The 20,560-nt window shown below is 39.8% G+C and overlaps 1 protein-coding gene across 1 annotated transcript in view; it reads right to left on the bottom strand.

Moving 5' to 3' along the window:
* LOC139462420 (uncharacterized) overlaps positions 1–11,694 on the bottom strand; it is a 32,908-nt gene extending 21,214 nt beyond the window's left edge. Inside the window, exons 1-2 of the mRNA XM_071244123.1 lie at positions 11,641–11,694; positions 6,321–6,678 (exon numbers count right to left, since the gene is read on the bottom strand). Of these exons, the coding sequence (XP_071100224.1) occupies positions 6,321–6,461 (141 nt within the window). The 5' untranslated portion in view covers positions 6,462–6,678; positions 11,641–11,694. The remainder of the gene's footprint in view (positions 1–6,320; positions 6,679–11,640) is intronic.
* Between the last annotated feature and the right edge of the window lie 8,866 nt (positions 11,695–20,560).

The following is a 20,560-nucleotide window of genomic DNA, read 5'->3' as shown; positions in this document are numbered from 1 at the left end:
GAGGAAATATGGCATGTAACCATGGAAACCTACTCCCCACTCTAAGTTACAGATCATCTGGCCTTCATGATTAAATGATTGCAAGTGCCTTGCCAAGACATAAATAATGATTTGGGGGCAGATACCAGGAATCTGTAATTTCACATAGTTCCTAAATCCATCTTTTATTTATTCGGTTTAGTTTTCCTCACTAAACAGCGATCACCTAGACCACAGTCCATCATATTCAGTGATGTCTCATTATTTGTTTGTTTCTTTATGAAACACTCAGCAATATTCCAGCTGTATGATGGCAGTCTGAAAACACTCCAGTGATTGACTGCATGATCATACGTGATGTAGTTGGGATGGCATGCATCAACCAAGTCAGCAAGCCTGACCGCCCAATCCCATTAGTCACCTCTTATGATCAGCTTGGGTTCAACCAAGTCAGCAAGCCTGACCGCCCAATCCTGTTAGTCACCTCTTATGATCAGCTTGGGTTCAACCAAGTCAGCAAGCCTGACCGCCCAATCCCGTTAGTCACCTCTTATGATCAGCTTGGGTTCAACCAAGTCAGCAAGCCTGACCGCCCAATCCCGTTAGTCACCTCTTATGATCAGCTTGGGTTCAACCAAGTCAGCAAGCCTGACCGCCCAATCCCGTTAGTCACCTCTTATGATCAGCTTGGGTTCAACCAAGTAAGCAAGCCTGACCGCCCAATCCCGTTAGTCACCTCTTATGATCAGCTTGGGTTCAACCAAGTCAGCAAGCCTGACCGCCCAATCCCGTTAGTCACCTCTTATGATCAGCTTGGGTTCAACCAAGTCAGCAAGCCTGACCGCCCAATCCCGTTAGTCACCTCTTATGATCAGCATGGGTTGCCAAAAACCAATTCTAACCTAGATTCTTCACAGAAACTGGGAAGTAGCTTGTCTGACTTGGAAAGATTCCTTTCCTCAGGATATGTCATACATGTAGTAATCTTCAACATGTTCAAAATTGGACTTTGGGATCGGACAGAGTGCAGCCCTTACAAAGACAGCATGGATCTGTCATAACAAATTCATGCTCATTCATCACGGTTATGTGTCATAGCAAATGAAAGAGATTACATGATAACAGCATATGCATGCTGGTGTCAAGTGTTGCTGTTCAATGCCAGTAAAGGGAGCATATCCATGAGCGTTAGTCTGTCTCACAGTCCCTAAACCATATTATTTTCCCTTCCACCTAGCCTTTGCTGTAATGCTATCCCTAAATGTAGCAAGTCAAGATTTTCCCCCGAATTTCCTATCTCACTGGGGTTCCTTTTCAATTAAATGCAGTTGCTGGTTTATCTCGACATTACATATTTTCAGAGACTTAGTAGCATTAGTCTACCATGAGCCTCGGGATGCATGGTCAGGGATACATCTGGACCTACTCATATGCCGATATTCGGCCCAAGTCTGCAGCAAATGTCTGTTACAATTCCCAAATTGGAATCAACAATTTCCCCCTTGGTGCTGATACAGAAAAACTAATGTAACAGCTTTGCTTCCACACCTCACTTTTGAAGCATGCTTAACATTCATCCATTCGAACCGTCAAATCACAAAGAGCACGTATCAAGAAGTTCTCACACTTACAAGTCATTTAAACACAGCTATTTTTGTTTCTCAATTTATGATGTACACAAAAAACAGTGGATGCAGGATTTGAAAATGGGAGATGCATGTAATAATCCTTGTCATGAATTGGCCCAAGGGGCAGTTAACAGCAAAGTTTTCTTTGCACCTGCGCACTCCTTTGGATCCGCCAGTTTAAGCAGTAGAGATGAGCAGTATTAACGGTATACCATGATTTGAAATACTAATGAATACGTATCACATTACATTTGGAAATATCAGTGTATTGCGTCTTTCAAAATCATGCATTTTCCATCTTGTTACATAAGTGACAAGTCAAAACTGAAATTATAAAATTCAGAAAAAAACAACTGATTCCTGTGATTGAAAAAGTGAAACTATTTATGATCAGCTTCCTGTATATAGAACTATGATGTCAAAAATTATTTCTATTTAGATTGAAAACAAATTACTGATGAAAGAATACATGCAACATATTGTGGTATGTATCGCAAAACATAACTCATTATTACAATAAATTGCAAAACAAAAGTCAGGCCAATACCAGTCATTAGTATCCTAGTGTAGAGATTCAAAACATTGTGTGTGTGTGTGTGTGTGTGTGTGTGTGTGTGTGTGTGTGTGTGTGTGTGTGTGTTATCTCCATGTATTATATCATCACTGTTTGGACTAGAAGACATTCAGGGGTTAATTTCCATCCCTGGTAACAGCTAACAGTGTTTGAAATAATTGACCGAACCTAGGTCCATCTTCTTGCTATGGAAATGATAAAAATAAATATTTCTAAAATTTCTTAACAGCAAAAGGCACCAGTTTAGCCTGTACTTGACAGACCTGCAAAGTTTCATGAAAATATATTGAATTGTTTCTGAGTTATGCTCCGGAAACGAAACGTGACGGACGGATGGAGCCTGTTTCTATATCCCCCGCGAACAAGGATAATAAATATTAAATAATCACATGAAATAAGGGACAAATCGCATCATGATTCAATTGAAATAATGCAAATCAATCAGTTTCAAATCTACGAGGAGGTATGATAAAACTGAAAACAGAAGTAGTCCTTAAATTATCTGCACAACAGTTGGACAGACGGAGGAAAAGTCATGCATCCCAACAGAAAAGTTACCAGCCACCAGCAGGCAGTATGTCAGAAACTATTCATACAGACATATTCTGTTTCAACACACATGACATTTCTCAGAAAGTCTTGACCTAGACTTGATACAGGTCCAGATTGTGCAGCAGATTGTGCCTCCTCAACAGGATATACTAGTCCAGAGAACTACAGCTTACAGCTTGGACTACTTGTACTACCTGGCAAGGCATGTCCAGGTCAGGAACCAGCCAGTCACACCCAGGGCATGACAGTGGGATTCTATTTAAACCTTCAAAACAGGATATAATACAGCCTTGCTCCGTCTGTAGAGGTTCACTGTTCATTGCACAAGTATGTTCAACTGAAATATCATTTCGGACCAACCTATGTTATTGTATATATATCATGTATACATCATTAATATCATTCATATAGCATTCACATAGCATGTATGTGATGAATATGCCATGTGTATATAATGTGTATATCATGAATATATACTAAACAAAACAAGTTAGGGATCATGAATCTCTTTGAGGATAAGTTTTATGACATTGTGAGCTCAGTTTCACTCCAAATAAATATCCCTAATAATAATCATATGGCCTTACTGTTGTTTTTGGGTGGCCAAGACTAGGTGGTTTGGTTGATTCCGTGTCATTATAGCTTGATGGCATGATCACTGGTTGGTCTGGTCCAGACTTGATTATATACAGGGTCAAAGAATCCCCATGGGGTTGAGTACCAACACAGTGTGAGGTGACACTTTTTTATTTCTTGGTTTAGGGATTTCAAACTCATTTCAAAAGTGGGGCAGGCCAATTTTTAAAAAAACACACACACTTTTTTCACTTGAATTTTGTCCTAAAAAATTAGGTAGGTATGAAAAAAAATATCCTGGAGTAACAAAAGTAAAATAACTCAATTTTTCAAGAACATTTTATCATATATGGCCATATACTATTTGAAAGGTCTATTTAATCCCATTGTTTATTCATATGAAAGTTATGTGTATTACATTATTCAAATTTTCAACTTACCGTATTCGACGTAATAAGCGCCCCGCTCTAATAAGCACCCACGGCGATATTTGCTAATATATTGGCTAGTGAACAATCCAAATTAGCACCCCTTCCGATTGATCAATGTACACAAGACTTATTTGTTTGTGTATTATATGCACTCGTGTGTTATATGCACCCTTAATTATGGGCAATTAAATTCTGGAAAATATATCTGTCGTGTATAATACATACTTTTCTTTTCTATCCTTTCAGGCTGTCGGCATAAACTACGAAATTTACAATCTTTCAACTCTGTTGTTTTTTTCTCACCAAAATTATATTCTAATAAGAGCCCCCTATTTCTAATTTTTAGAGCACCCCGGGCGCTTATTACGTCGAATATGGTAATCAAGTTTGTTCCAGGTGGCGCTCCATCCAAGAAGGGATCATTCCAGGGAAAAAACAAAGTAAGGAGGAATGTGGTTACCAATGGCATTACCACCACCGCTGATGGTAACTGTGGAAGATCTAACTGAATAAAAAAATATTTAAAAAAACAAAACTGTGGAAGATCTTTACAATGTTACTGCTTGTGGTTGGGAAGTGGAGTCACAGACGATCGTAGGAGGGGCATGCTCAGTACTGATCCCAGTCTCACCCATGTTGTAGATCCTTTCTGGATTCTCTCGCAATTCATTGAATGTCAAAATAGTGGCCAGCTCCTTAAAGTAGGAACGCAGTGCTTCACGGGAGGATTTTGTGCTCTCAGCATGGATAGCTTCTGGGGTTTGGCAAGTTTAACCCCAGGCCATCACTTTAGGATCCCATAAGACCAGTTGTCACTAAGAGGTCTATCACTCTTAGTTTTACTGCTACATGTCACTGCAAAATCGGCTGCCAGGTATTGAACATTGATCTTTGGATGGCCGTATCCTATGCTGGACATGTACTTAATGTGCATGAGTAACTGCTGCTCCTCTTTGTCAGACAAAAGCATCTCTCCCCCGGGCTTGGCATCAACAGGAACATAAGCCCTTGTTCTGTCCTGAAGAGTTGACTCCAGAACTATATACAAACAAGATGAGCGATAAACTGACATTCCATCGCAAGTGGCATCAAATGCTTGCTGCAAATTGGCAGCATCATACTGGCACCTAACTTTAACTGTCTTAGGCTGCTGAAAAGATAGTTGCCTCCTTACTTTAACAGTCTTGCTATCCTGAAAAGAGAAAATGTACCGGTAAGTAGAATATAGTCTGTGCAATAATGAATAGGTATTAAATGCATTTTTACCATTTTACCCTCCCCCCCCCCCCCCCAAAAAAGTAATAAAAAACCAAACAACAAATTTGAGTAAAAATATTGTAAGATTTTTATTAAAAAAGGATGAAAATAATTCGTCGCTCCCGCTACCTTATTTGTCAGCATTGAATATGCAGATGACCAAGTTCAGGTCGACCGAGAAAGTTCACTTGAGAAAAAGCGTTTTATATCATATTCCATTGATAGATGGGGGGTAAAGCAATATTAAAAAAAAAGCTAGAACTAAGTATAAATGCTTACTTACCAGTAGACAGAACATTCTGCAGCAATTGCAATTGTTTACGAAGCGAAGACTTCCTGGTTGCTGATTAGCATACGGGAAATCACAAATGCCGCAAAATCATGAATGCCGCGGTACCACGGGGTCCGAGTATACAAATGCAATAACAAATGCAATAACTAAACATTTCAAATGGGTGCCATAATGTTATTGTTAAATAAAGAAAGTTATGTCAGGACCCTGAAGTAACATTGTCCCAGTGGATATATGAGCAGCTGAACATGATGATGTTTGAGTAAATAAGAATTTACAGTAACCATGGCAACTGGATGCAATTTGACCAGGCGAGATAACATCAACAGACCGATTACCTGATTACTGCTGCACTGTGTGCTGGTGTCAAGTGTTCTATGCCTGTAGGGAATGTATCCATGAGGGTAAATATACCACAGTGCAATGTGCAGAAAATCACCTTGTCTGAAAGGATCTTGTTTTGTAATACAACAGTCAGCAGGTCAGCCCTTTGCATGCTTTGTCAAGCTGGACATTTTTATCAAACTAATTTGGTGCCTTGACAGAATAAGCATGATAAGAGGAAGTTTGTATCACAAACATATATTTATTACAGCATTCCTTTAAAAAGTCTGCAATCTTATCAAAATTGACCTGCGGCCTAATGGACTGTATCAGGCAGGATGTGAGGTAGAAGAGTTTAAGTGAAGGATTGTATTACAGGTACATGACTTTCACATACCTTCACACAAGATTTCCATGAGGGATTTATCGAGACCAACTCAGAGGCCATTATTCATTACTGGTCACGTCAGAACGACCTATTATCGCATAGAATTAAATCTCAAAATATAATGTTAAAATAGGCCAGAATTTATGAAAGGAAAGAACTTTAAAAAATCCCAATTTTGAACAAAAGGGCAATTTTTCCCAATTTCCCTGTCAGTTTAGAATCCAGGATAAATCCCTGTCATCAAAAATTCATGTTCAATCACCATGTCAATGTATTACAGCAATGGAAAACATTTAATACAAAGTGTGTAGCAACTTACCGCAACATCTTCTGAGTCGTACCCTAGTTTCTCTGCTAAATGTCGCCAGTCCGAGCCAACCAATAGGTTTGGCTCTAATTTCACAGTCAGCTCCTGCCAAGCTGTGTAGGGCAAACATCGGAAAGGTATTTCCTCCATCATTGCGGCCTTCACCTACACACAGCAGACAAAGTTCAAGGCTGACCATTCAGTGTGACCTTGATTTTTCAATAAGGTCCTTGACCTTTGACGAGCTTTGTGACCTTTAAGCCTTCTAGGTCAGTTGTGAAATCGAAGACAACCTGTCACCTTCCCCTGATCACCAAACAATGGCAGACTGAGCAGCTACTTCTCTCACCATCTTGGATGAACCTGAAACCTGTAGACAACACAACTGTAAACCTAAGAAAAAGCACAGTCACTGAACCATATTATTTTCCCTTCCAACCTGCCTTTACTGTAATGCCATAGCCCTAAATGAAGCAATTCAAGATTTTTCACATGTTCTCAGAAGCTCCTTTTCAATTTAAATGTAGCTGCATGTGTCTATCAAATCATATATTTTCCGAGACAAAAGTGTTAGTCCAACCAAAAAACCTGTAAGACTGGAAACAGGCTAATGTGTGGTGGCTACCTAGAAGGTGAGGTGAGGTGAAATGGCGTTTAACGTCACGTACAAGATGATTGCACTTGATAGCGACGTGCATGTACGTGTGTGTTTGTGTGGCTGCTTGTAATAGTCCGGACTGATGCCGATTTATAGTGCTAGCCCTCTCAGATACCATGCTGCAGTTTAACATGAATACCCCACTCAGACACAGTATACTGACTAAGAGTCATAGATAAAGTACTTTTCATAGCTAATAAATGATCAAGATCTAAGTAATTAGTGTAAACAGGCTTTTATTGTGTTTCCTTGATCAAAACAACACACATCCTCTATTTCTCACATTCAGGAAAACCTACACTAAGCCCAGTATTCATTCTCCTGGCTCTCACATTTTCATATTACCCACCCTTGATTTTCATTTTCACAACCGATGCCCTAAAAAACTAATTTTACAGCCAACAACATATAACAGTTGGTTTTTAAAGGGGGGCGGGGGGGGGGGGGGGGGGGGTGGGTCAGGACACCCTGGCCTTTCCCTCTGGATTTGTAACCCAGTTATTCATGTGTCAGCTTAAAGTTTGATTGCAGACCTTGACCTTCAGGGAAACCCCCATAAGAACGAGTTTGGTCATGATAAATCAAGAATCAGTCATGGTGAACATAGGCTAAGCACCCCTTTACGGTTCTCAGGGCTGGTTCCTAGTTCAGGTATTAGTTGGCTGTTTCTTTCAACGAAATGTTCCAATGAGGATATCTGTACAATTGTTATCAAGTTACGGGTTTCGCAGAGAAAACGAGCATCAAGGTAAACAACTGGGTGCTGATCACATGAGAAATGAGCACTAATTATTTGTCCAGATATTAACTCATTAGCAGCATAACTTAGCTCTCTACACAGCACTAATTAAAATCCAAAAAAGTGTGCCCAATAAAGTGCAGTACTCCCTAATTGTTATATTTGTTTTGGATCAAGAAATTTGGGGGTAAATTTGGCTCCAATCTCATTCAATTCAGGTCTTAGTGCTTGCTATCGATCTGAAGACATGCCACTAAGGTCACGTCAGAATGCCTTTAGCGAACTCTGACTGACCAATGAAATGACTGACAACAAGTCTTCATTAGCCAATCAGAAAGCATCTTCTTGAGCTTTAGGCACTAGTTTCAACCTGGAGACTTCCATTCCAGATGATGCTTTGAAAAATATTTTGCATAAAATATTTTCAATTAAAAAATTGACAACTGAACCAAAGAAACTTGTGAAATGTCAAACATATGGCCAAGAATTTATGGCATTACTTCCCACAAGCTATATCCTGCCGACACATCAATCCGTGGTACTCACCAATCCGTGGTATTTTTTTATGACGTCATTTCTCGCGCACCCTGCACGGATTTGCGCCCCCTAGCGATTGTTTACATTGACAACTCGATCGTGACAGCTCCGAGAGAAAAATGTTCAGAATCGCATCTATTTGCGTAAGTACAGCTTTATATTACGATAAACTAACTAAAACTAACCTTCTGCACGTAGTGCACTTTTTGTTCCATTATAAAAAATGAGATCGTAAAAAATATTCAACTCGTTATTTCAGCAAGAGAAGTTCGTCTGCTAGCTGATGTAAACAGTAATGTGTATCACCTGACTAGTAAGGTGAATACCCTCTCAATTTTTAAAACTATGGAAGCTGAGTAGGGCCATATCTTATATCGTTTATCGTGGTTTGTAGGATAATCCTGCGAGACGCAAACGACAGTACCGGCCTTATAGTCAAACACAACTGAAAGAACCCTATCTGGAGTAGTTGAACTAGGTTCTTATATCTACAAAGCAGCCAGGAAGTACTCTGTGCCTGACCAGACTCTGAGGGACAGAACTAAAGACATTACTTCCCCAGAATGTTTGTCCTCTGGACCAGGCCCATTATTTTCACAAGAAGAAGAAGCACGCCTTGTCGACCACATAAAGCTTATGGCCTCAGTAGGGTATGGATATACCTGGTCGCAGGTTATCAGTCGTGGAACTGACTATGCCATAAATCTCAAGAAACGTAGTAATGATTCCAAATCACTATCACTGCAGTGGTTTTATGGGTTGATGGGAAGATGGCCTGAACTGAAGTTGCGACGACCAAGGGGATTGTCTCAATTAAGAGCCACATCTGAGGAGAGCATTAACAAGTATTTTTCTCAACTTGAAGCAGTCCTTGACAAGTATGACCTAAAGTCAAGCCCAGAGCTGATCTACAACGTCGATGAGAAGGGAATTAATATCACACATTCTTCACCGCAAATCGTTGGATCTGCAGACGAAGTTCCAATTGAAATCTGCCCAGAGAAATCCTCTACAGTTACTGTATTGGGGTGCGGCAATGCATTGGGTCAGAAGATTCCACCTCTTTTCATTTTTCCTGGTTCATGCATCCGCGATGATCTCTGAAATGGTTCGACAGTTGGAACTTGTGGCACTGTTAGCTAGACGGGATGGTCCAATACAGACATATTTCAACGATGGTTGACAAGCCATTTTGTGAAGTATGCCAAAGTCGGAGGTGACAAGAAAACTCTGCTGCTATATGACGGCCACAGGTCTCACATCACCCCTCATCTGATAGATTACGCTGTTGACCAGGGGATAATCCTGTTTGTTCTACCACCTCACACAAGCCATGTTCTCCAGCCGGTGGATGCTGGGTGCTTTGGGCCTTTCACCAAGATTTTCAGTTCAGAATGTAGGAAATGGCAGCGGTCAAATTAACCAATAATTAACCGATATAGCTTCTGTTCTTTGGCCTGTAAGGCATACGAGATTTCTCTGTCTGTCCAGTAACTTGCACAGTGCTTTCAGGAAATGTGGTATTTATCCATTTGACCCCATGGCAATTGACATGTCATTCCTGAAGCCATCTACGTTTGCCAATCAACAGGCGGAAAAAGCATCAGAAATTTCAGTTACATGTCCTGACATCGTTGAACAGCCCTCAGATTCAAGATTCTTTTGAAGATCACCTACCTGTTGTTACCATTAAGAAATCGAAGCTAAGACGTTCTATCCATAAGATTGTTGGTGGACAAGCAATTACCGAACCAGATATTTCATGTCAAGTCACGGCTTACATCAACCAGTCCAAACAGTCAACAAACGTAGGAAGCAAGGCATCAAAATCAACTGTGAAGCAAAAGACAACTAAACTGACAACAGTTAACACGACTACCAAGTCTACTAGCAAAGATAAGCAAGACAGTATAAGGAAATCAGCTGCACGTCCCACTGTTGTGTCATCCCAACAACCTGGACCATCTGGGATTGATAAGCTCCTTATCTCAAGCGACGATCAATCAGATTCTGAATCTATCAACGATGTTGACGACAAGTGTTGTGTGTGCCGAAAGTTTCAGCCAGATGAACTGAGGCGATGTCCACATGTTGAGTTCACTAAGTGGGGACAGTGCATGCATGGGAATTGTGAACACTGGGTGCATTTACAATACTGTTGTGACATCTACTTTCTTCGTCGACATGATGTGTTTTTCTGTCCGTGTCACGGTCTACCTTGCAGACACCAAGAAGAATAACGAAATTCGTGATGATCATAAACTGTAAATAATCTGAAAATGTGTGTTCAAGTCGCAGTTATTTCATATTTCATAATTAAGTACAGTGTTATCTGTATTTTGTTACGTTTGGAATGTTTTGGGAACATTACTTTCGATTCCAAAGAACTTTGACATTGTGGAATGTGCTAACCACCCGTAGCTTGACCCAATGAACTTTACCACAGAAACATATGACATCACTACATGTTGTGTAAAAATGGCCGCTATTGTACAGCAGCCGATACAGAGGCATTTGTGGACAAAATGATGTTTCCTTGTAATTAAATGGTGTAAAGGTGAGTGTTCTAACGAATTATTTCACATATATTGCTTGTCGAAGTCAGGTGGATTGGTTTATCATAATGCTTTTCTTAATACCACGGAAACACGTGTCGCGAGGGTATATGTTTCGTATGTTTCAAACGTTTATATCCCATTGAAGGGAGAGATTTTGATGGAGTCAGTCATGTACAACATCATTAAAAAACACATTCAGGCTTTCACTTTAGCAGCAATCTCATAACCCCTAATTGGTCGGATGAAAAGTCTTTCTGACCAAACCTGTTATGTCTTCAGATAGGGTCGCCAGCACATAAGTCTGATTTTAATGATTTGGTGGGTACAATGGGCTAACGCGTACGTCATTGGTTTGGCACCAGGCAATTCAGACCCCAGTCTTTAGAATAACCAGAAACGTGGGAATTGGTGGATTAGAGGAACTGCAAATACATATTCACCATTTCTACGGAGATTTCTTATATCAACACTTCATCAATAAAACACATGTTGACCTGAAAACAGTGATGTGATATGTAGAAGCTATCTTGATCAAAAACGACATTGGCCATTAGTTCAAAATTTGTGTAAACAGAAAAAGACATTATAACTAATGTGCACATAAGCCTAATCTGATCACTTGTATGGCTGGCTCTAGGACACCAACAACAGCGATCAATAGTTATCAGCTGCTAATGAATATGAACCATCTGCTTTTTCTTTGCGCGAATGTCTTTCCTGAAAATAAACTCATGTTCATTAACATAACATGCTGTTTATACACCAATGACCAGCATTGATAGAGGCATAATTAATACGTGACATTTAGATAAAAGCATGTTGTTTACAATGAATGCTTACCTCACCCAGTTCCAACAAGGAAGTTGTAGGTAGACGCCATTTTGGTTGCGTTTGAGCGAGCAACTAGCGTGTCGATTTCAGAAAGAGGCGAGAACATAGGCACGTCATGATGGCCGAGGGAACTTCTGTTAACGGAACAAAAACATTCTTTATTTAAAAAGAAATATAATATCTGTTTGCAATTTTTTTTCAAGAAATTGCGATTTTTATAGAACAGTATGAGCAACGAGGAATTAAAAGTATATACATTTTCTTGTGTGAAATAATGTCCTTATAATATGAATAACTCACAAAGAACATTCGCGCGAGGGTTCTGAACAAAAAAAATATACCAACGTGCGACTTGGCACAGACGTGGAGTAACATAGGCAGCTTAAATCCACATATAGACCCAAGCTGGAATATTGCAAAGATTGGCGTAAAACCAAACTCATAAACTGAGACAAGGATTGTTTACAACTGTTGCAATTAATAACATTCATCATTTTCCACCATCAAAAATCTCATATGACTCCTTTCAAGTGAGTGAGTGAGTTGGGTTTAACGCCGCTTTTAACAAGACTCCTTTCAAGGACCTAGGCAACCTATGCTTGTCGTACAAGACGACTAAATTAATCGGGTGGTGATCTGTCTGTCTGTCCGTCTGTCTATCTCTAACAGTGGACACCAGAAATCGTCTTCACACATCGTCTCCTTGTGGTGAACGACGACGAGCGAACGCTTTAACCACTCGGCAACCCCACCGCCCGCCGAACCTTAAAGTATTACATTCAATTTCCAGAACAGAACCAGGAACACACGGGAACATGTACACGTGCGTGTTGTAACACCGTGGAACTGGAATCTGGAATCTGATACATGCAATTGACCAGTCCCCACAAAAGAGGCAAGGGACAGTGGATTCTTTCATATCACGGCATGGCAGATTAACAAAAGTACTATCAAAGATTCGGGTAGTCCTTAACTTTTTGTGAGTGGTATATAATTGCAACTGCAACAAACACAAGCATACTAATACATAAATAAAAAGAAATCGAACTGTAATGATTTATTGAAATTAACCCTTACGATATCTATAGTCGGATACCACTTGCAATGCAGTTATGTGTATAGATGTACCACAGTAGATGGGTTAACTCGACACCCGGAACTTCTTCAGAATTCAAACATGTCGAGCGTTTAAACATGTTTACGACAAAATGCATTTCATTGTGTCTTTTCCTCATAATCTAATCATGTTTATATAACATTTAAATCTGGATAAATATGGATAAGATGTACTATACATTCTTCAAAAGATGAAACGCACAGGTAGTATGTAGTTCATTGAACCACACTATACAAAAAATCCGGTATATAAATTTGATATATGTTATTGGAAAATGTTGGCGTTAAAACGCAGCCATTGTCTATTTGCAATGTCTTAAGCTGCATTTTTTACACTTGTTCAAATATGTCTTTTAGGAAAACAGTAAAGCAAAAGGCATATGCAAGTTATGGCATTCGTAACTCGTGGTTGTGGCTATAAAAAGGCAAGCATTAGCCAATAATTTGTCATTCAATTGTCAACATTTTTCAAGTTCGAAAATGCCGAGACTCAGCGCTGCCGATCGGAACATCGCCATAGGACGTATTATCCAAAGAGGGGAATCGTAGTCTTCTGTTGCACGCCACTTCAACGTCCTCCACAGCACCATTTGCCGCCTTTGTGACCGATACACACAGTTCAATTTCACTGCAGACCGTCCGAGAACCGACCGACCAAGAGTTACCACCCCTGCACAGGATCGCTACATTCGACTGTTCCACCTACGTCATCGCAATGCCACAGCTACGGAGACTGCAGGACGCATCCCTGGTTTGAGGAGGATATCGGACCAGACTGTCAGGAACCATCTTCGCGAGGCTGGAATGCGACCCGGAAGACCAGTTATCGTCAGATCCACCAACAGCGACGCTTGTTCTTAAAGCCTTGGAATTTGAGAAACTAGAGACGGGTCTGGTTTAGCGATGAATCACGATTTCTTCTTCACCAGCGAGATGGAAGACAGCGTGTTTATCGTCGTCGAAATAAGCGTCTTGCCCCACATTGGGAACGTGAATTCGACAATTTCAGTGGCGGTAGTGTCATAGTGTTGGGGGGTCATATATTACACCACGAGATCTGACTTGGTTGTGGTTCAGGGACATTTGACAGCAAATCGCTTCAACCTCACCTTCTTCCAATCATTGACCGCCAGAGGGAGCTGTTTCGACAGGACAACGCTCTACTGCTCACAGCTCGTGTCTAGGTAGACTATCTCCATAATGCCAACATCAACGACTTGCCCTGGCCGTCGAGATCTCCAGATCTCTACCCAATCGAACACCTCTGGGATGAACTCGACCGACGCGTACGTCAACGAACAGAACACGCCGCAGACACCCCCACAGCTGGCTAACGCGTTACAAGCAGAATGGCGCAGAATTCCGCAGGACAGATTTCCTCAGTACCGAGGAGAAGCAGAGCCGTGATTGCTACCTGGGCCGGTCACACGAGATACTGAATCCAGCGCAACCTTGTGGCCTTATGTGACATGACAATGAACAGTTTTCAATGCCTTTGTACAACGACAACATGTGACTATCGACCTCCAAAATTTCACATTTGTATCTATGATATTAAATTAAATATATCGACTTTATTAGGTACAATAAATGTAAAAAAATATATACCTGTGCGTTTCTTTTTTTGAAGAGTGTATATATTGAAATTAGATAAGCAAATTCACGGGCACTTGCATAATGCATACCATCAGGATTTACAACGAACTTGATTAGCACAATATTAATATAAACATAAGCACATAAACAAGGCTAAGTTAATGGTGACTAGGAAAAAGGACATCTGTGACCACAACAGGCTCCACAGTTCAGGAGGTAGAGTGAATGACAACAAATCAAGAGGTTGCAGGTTCGTTATATTCCGAGGTTTTTTAAAGTGTTGTTTTTATAAATCAGCAAAGAGGTTGCAGGTTCGTTATATTCCGAGTTTTTTTTAAAGTGTTGTGTTCATAAATCAGGAGGTTGCAGGTTCGTTATATTCCGAGTTTTTTAAAGTGTTGTGTTCATAAATGAGCTCTTGTTGTTTGGCTAATAGTATTTATCTCATACCGACATCGGAAGCTGGCAATGAAAGTATATCTGATCACAACGATGGACCCTTAACGTTTTCTTACCGAGCTACCGGAAACACACGCCTGAACGCAACCAGTGGTTTAGCCAATGCACGTGCAATACATGTCAAGTCACAGTCAATGTGGGTAGAAATTGTTCATTCCAGACGTATCTGAACTGCACTTTTTGGGGCTGAAAGAGACGTTTTTCAATACATTATGTCTTATTTTCAGCATGACACCTCAATAATCACGCTGGGTGTTTTACACATTATTGCGATTGTTGTAATATGGATACATCTATGGCAATATAGTGAGCTATGTACCTGTATGGCTCTGTAACGTAGAATTCGACATGATGACAAACTCTGTTCTAAATTCTGCAGTTCTGAAATTGTTACTGAGTACAAGGGAGGTATGTATCTCTGGTAAAATAGTTACAAAGGTATTAACGTTGTTCGAAAAGAGACGGGGGTCTATTGGATCTGAAAGAGTGAGTGAGTTGAGTTTAACGCCGCTTTTAACAGTATTCCAGTTATATCACGGCGTTTCAGCTTAATGTGGGAGGAAAGCCGAAGTGATTAAGGTCTCACGAGTTTACCACTTCGGTGAAACCCACGAGCACGGGTATGGTGCTGATAAACCTAGAAACATAAACGGGGCAAATAGAGATTCGAACCCACAATCATAGGTTTCTGGCATGCCAAAGGGACGCAACTCCGCACAGCGAACCCGTGCCCCCTGCATCTGAAGGAATGGACATCAACGATAACAACTGATATCTTAAGTTGTCATCAATGTGCACATTGCCATCAGATAATTGTTACACCTAATTGTGCTTTACGCTGAAATATTATTATAAATATATGATCTAAATGTTTTTTAAAGAATCTTTTAGGGGAATAACAGTTCACAAGATGACGCAGCGGTACATTTATGTATGTTTTACCCATTGGCAAACTCTTAGATTATCGCTCCTTATATTCTCAAGAGAAATGTACACATCACAAATTCTATACATGGCCATGTACACGTCCGTGTCCATATAGTCCCATACATGGTGGTAGAATCAGGAGTAGGTTGGTATACATCATCTTGTCTAGGAAACAAAGTAAGTATAAACTGCCCGGCAAACGAAACGATACAAGGATGTCATTTTGCAGGGATACATTTTGAGTATGCGCAGCAATCTTGCAGTTCACAGACTACCGAGCATTATCATACCTCCATGTCACATTGATGAGATCTAATTGGTTATCATGATCTTGATAAAATACTATGTATCCCGTCTTGGAGGGAAATATATCTCTGGGCGGGAGAATAAATCCCTATAGCCCGCCACGAACAAGACAGGCTGCACGTGAATTTCTGAGAGGCAGAATAAACCCTTTGTATCCCGCTTCGAAGCAAAACGCCGCACGCCTTTTCCGAGTCAATAAAAGACGCGTGACATAGCACAAATAAACTTCAGCTCAATCAATCAGCTGTCTATCAATTTTGATTTAAAAAAAAAAAAATACGTTTACAATGTCATATTAAATCGTGTCGGTAAGTCTAAATTCGTTGTAGCAGGATCGGGGTACATGGGGTTCGTGGGTTCGAATCGCCCCGGACCGCATCCGTGGTCTAGTGGTCGAGCGTCCGCCCATGTTAACCTGCGGCATGTAATATATAAGCGCATTGATTTTGGACGCCACGTTAAACCCCATTTCACCTCAATTCGAATCGCCCCGATAATGTTTCTAGGTTTGTCAGCACCATACCTGTGCTCGTGGATTTCACGAAAACGGTAAATATCTATAAGCCCTGCATAACTTTGGGGTTTCTTCCCCATTAGACTGACGCGCCGTGATATCAGGAAAAGCGGCGTTTGACCCATCCAACTCACTCACTCACTCACTCACTGTGGGCTATCCCCCCACATGAAGCTGACACGCTGTGATACATAATGAAACACTATTCAAAGCGGTGATAAAGTGAACCCACTCACAGTAAGATTGCGGACAGGAAATCGTACGACCGGTTATAGGAAAGTGTCCGTGTGTTGAAGTGTATAAACATTTTACAAGGGTTTTGAAAATACTAGTAGTTGTAGAAGTACTAGTACATAATAGTTGTAGTTGAATAGTTACATTGAATTTGTCCAATAAATATCTTATTTTTTTTGCTAATGATGACTTTTGATGACATCGAATCAATCTTCGACGTCATTGACAAAATGTATAGGTATAGATTTAGTTTAAGTATTTGCTGACGTTTTGTAAGTACATAAAGAAATAAGAAAATACAAAAACCAGCGCAAGTTTAGCAATGCAGTTACAATATAGCAGTGTATTCGACAGTCTATCTCCCAGAGCCAAGAGATTAAATTAACACTTTATCAAGTCAAGAATAATTTGGTAAGTCTAGAATGACTAAGCTGTAATAAGTAGTTTTCAGCTGCATTACTGTGAAATAACAATCAATGCATATATGACTTACCTTGGCGACTGCCTACGTCGACTTACCGGTGTCGACTGCCTACGTGCAGCATACATACAGCTTTTAAGTGTTTTACAAATTACGAAAGGAGTTTCCGATTTCCGGAAGCTATAAACGCTGAACCGAAAAAATAGTTTATTTCAAACAAAACCCAAACCAGTAGGCCTAGATTAAATTGCTGTGCTCGTACACGATAGATCTACCTCTCGCCTCGTGAATGGCATTTTCACTGTATGCCTCTATATTTTATCTGGCGGCCGCTAGATACTTCCACTGGTGAGACAAAATATAAGAGGTTTACAGGGGAAAATGATCTCACCATTGGAAGTATCTGGCGGCCGCCAGATAAATAGAGAATCTCACCCTCGTGTCTTTTGATATCAAATATATCAACACGAGTTGATAAAAGTGGAAAAATTCCGAGTACTGCTAACAGCTTCAGTAGCAGAGCCATTAGTGATGTCATTTGATTGTGACGTCATGGTAACCAGTGATGTCACAATGGTCTGCAAAGCATTGTGATGTAATTTCATTGCAGCGATATCTACAGTGTAGATATCGCTTGATCTCATCCAAGCGATATCTCCTGTGGAGGCCAGTTTTGGATGATAAAATATAGAGGCATACAGTGAAAAATGATCTCACCGGTGGCGGGTATGGGCCACCGTAGTATATGAACATATCAAAAGTATAGAATAATCTTATTGGTGGTGGAAATATTTTTACACGAAATGGGACAGCAAGAACGTCGGAATAGTGTGTCCGAGTCGGCCATAGGTGAAAGGGGGATAACTCTCGGCATGTTTTGACGCGATCGTGTCCTGTTGACGTCATCTTGCAGACTACATTTGTCATATAATCAGTCAAATACCAGTTTTTTTGTAAGTAAAACATTGTATAGATATATAGAAATCATATGAATTATCAAATCGATTACCTGAATCCTAGGAAAATAATTACCATAATAAAATGTACATGAACTCGCACTAACGTTGAATCACTGTAATGTAAACATTGCTATGCACGTTGTTATACACATTTTGTTGAATGAAATATTAGATTTTATGCAATTTGTATAGTTCTTTTTCGAAAATATCAACCAATAAGGACTACCTGAACAATTTAGAGCGATTATTTTAGCATTATTTGTCACACGTCTGTACGTAGAAAAAAACCTATGGACACGTTTCGTACCAAAATTAAGATTATTCATTTGTGCACAACATTTTATAAGTTGTATCTTTTCCTGGTGTGTTTTATGAAGCACAGATATTTCTCAGTGATTACATTTAATAATTGCTTCTCTTAATGGCATTTTCAAATGTAATAGTTACATATCTATCATGTTATTTCAGATGTAAATCAGAATGTGGTAAAATCAGATTGTTTCTTGGTGCTGGTACTTGTTCTCAGTCTCCATCTGTCCATCTGTCCTGTTGGTGCTGTGAAATGATCTAGAAATCTAACTCATTTTCCTTGGAATATCATAACCTGCAGTACGTTTTATCTCCATTTAATTTTCTTTTTCATCGTGTTTAAATTTGGATAATTCTAGTAAAACTAAGTTCACATCCATATAAAAACTGGGCACATGCACACCGGGATTTGAACCCACAATCATAGGTTTCTGGCGTGCCCAAGGGATGCAACTCTCCACAGGGAATCGTTGCGCCTTAGACGACTGGGCCACCCGTGCCCCCAATACAGAATGAGAAATAGTCTGGTTGGGTGGAGAAGCAAATGTAACTAATGAGCAGAACATATGCTCCAAGTTATGATATAAAGACTGATGATTAAAATAGGAATGCTTTTTACTCTGTATACAGATTGGCTTATATGACAAACACAGATGATAAATATATGAAGGCTCTTTATAATGTATACAGAGGCTTTTAAACATTTTCTTAAATATGCAATGATGTCTTCACATACACAATAGTGAAAGAAAACTTGGTATGAGACTTTGTATTCAGAGCTACATGGGACAATGTAAAACATTCATGAAGTAATATGATTTAATATTTCATTAAGTAACATAATTAAATATTTTTTTTAAGATCTGAAGAACATACATCCTTAAAAGACCAATTAATGAGTTTACATCTCGAGGTTCACCGGTTTCAGAAAGGCCTGACCTCAGGCTGCTGCTGGGTTGAATCCCAGATACACTTCAATTATGCTCCCTTGTTTATCTGCACCTCGGATCTACTATTCTACCACCGTATTCTACATAATAAGCGCCCAAGGTGCTCTCAAAATTAGAAATAGGAGGCTCTTATTAGAATATTATTTTGGTGAAACAAAAACAGAGGTGAAAGATCGTTAATTTCATGGTTTATGCTGACAGCCTGAAATGTTTATATGCGACAGATATATTTTTCCAGAATTTAATTGCCCATAGTTAAGGGTGCATATAACACACGAGTGCGTATTATTCAGGAATAAATTCAAGTCTTGTGTACATTAATCATTCGGATCATGCCAATATATTAGCAAATATCACCTTGGCGCTTATTAGAGCAAAGCATCGAATACGGTAAGCGTTAAATGGCAACAATCTACATCCCATAAATAGGGGAGAAGCCATATCTAAAATACTGTACAAAGCAGCACACAAAATCAAATTCAGCTCTACATACTTCACAAAAACTGTCTAACATAAATTGAACGTTTTAAACAATTCATTGTTTCCATTGTAGTATTATTTAGTGTACAAACCATTCATTTTTAAACCAAGCCAAAAAAATTAATGCTATTCTTCATCGATGATAAACACTTCTAAAAATTACAGAATACATGTATTCCAGGTTGTTCAAATGGAATAAAACCTGGAATTAACCGGTACCAAGTCTAGATCTACCTTCAACATTATATATGGTTAACATGAAAGAAGCTTATTTGTAATCATTTTTATAAGATCTTACAAATGTGTCCCATTTTATAGCATACAATCAGAAATTTATGATTAATTGATTTATACAATATTTATTTCAGTTTCATGTGTTACAATAAGGGCTGGGACGAGTCCACATTAACTACCCATGTACCCACTAGGGCTGGGACGAGTCCACATTTACTACCCATGTACCCACTTGGGCTGGGACGAGTGACTATTTACTACCTGGGTACCCACTTGGGCTGGGATGAGTCCACATTTACTACCCGGGTACCCACTTGGGCTGGGACGTGTCCACATTTACTACCTGGGTACCCACTAGGGCTGGGACGAGTCCACAATTACTACCCATGTAACCACTTGGGCCAGAACGAGTCCAAATTTACTA

This window comes from Haliotis cracherodii, unplaced genomic scaffold, assembly GCF_022045235.1.
Source record: "Haliotis cracherodii isolate W230 unplaced genomic scaffold, xgHalCrac1.p SCAF_15, whole genome shotgun sequence".
Classification (NCBI taxonomy): domain Eukaryota; kingdom Metazoa; phylum Mollusca; class Gastropoda; order Lepetellida; family Haliotidae; genus Haliotis; species Haliotis cracherodii.
The sequence above is the reverse complement of the archived record's forward strand: the minus strand, read 5'-3'. Positions and strand labels throughout refer to the sequence as shown.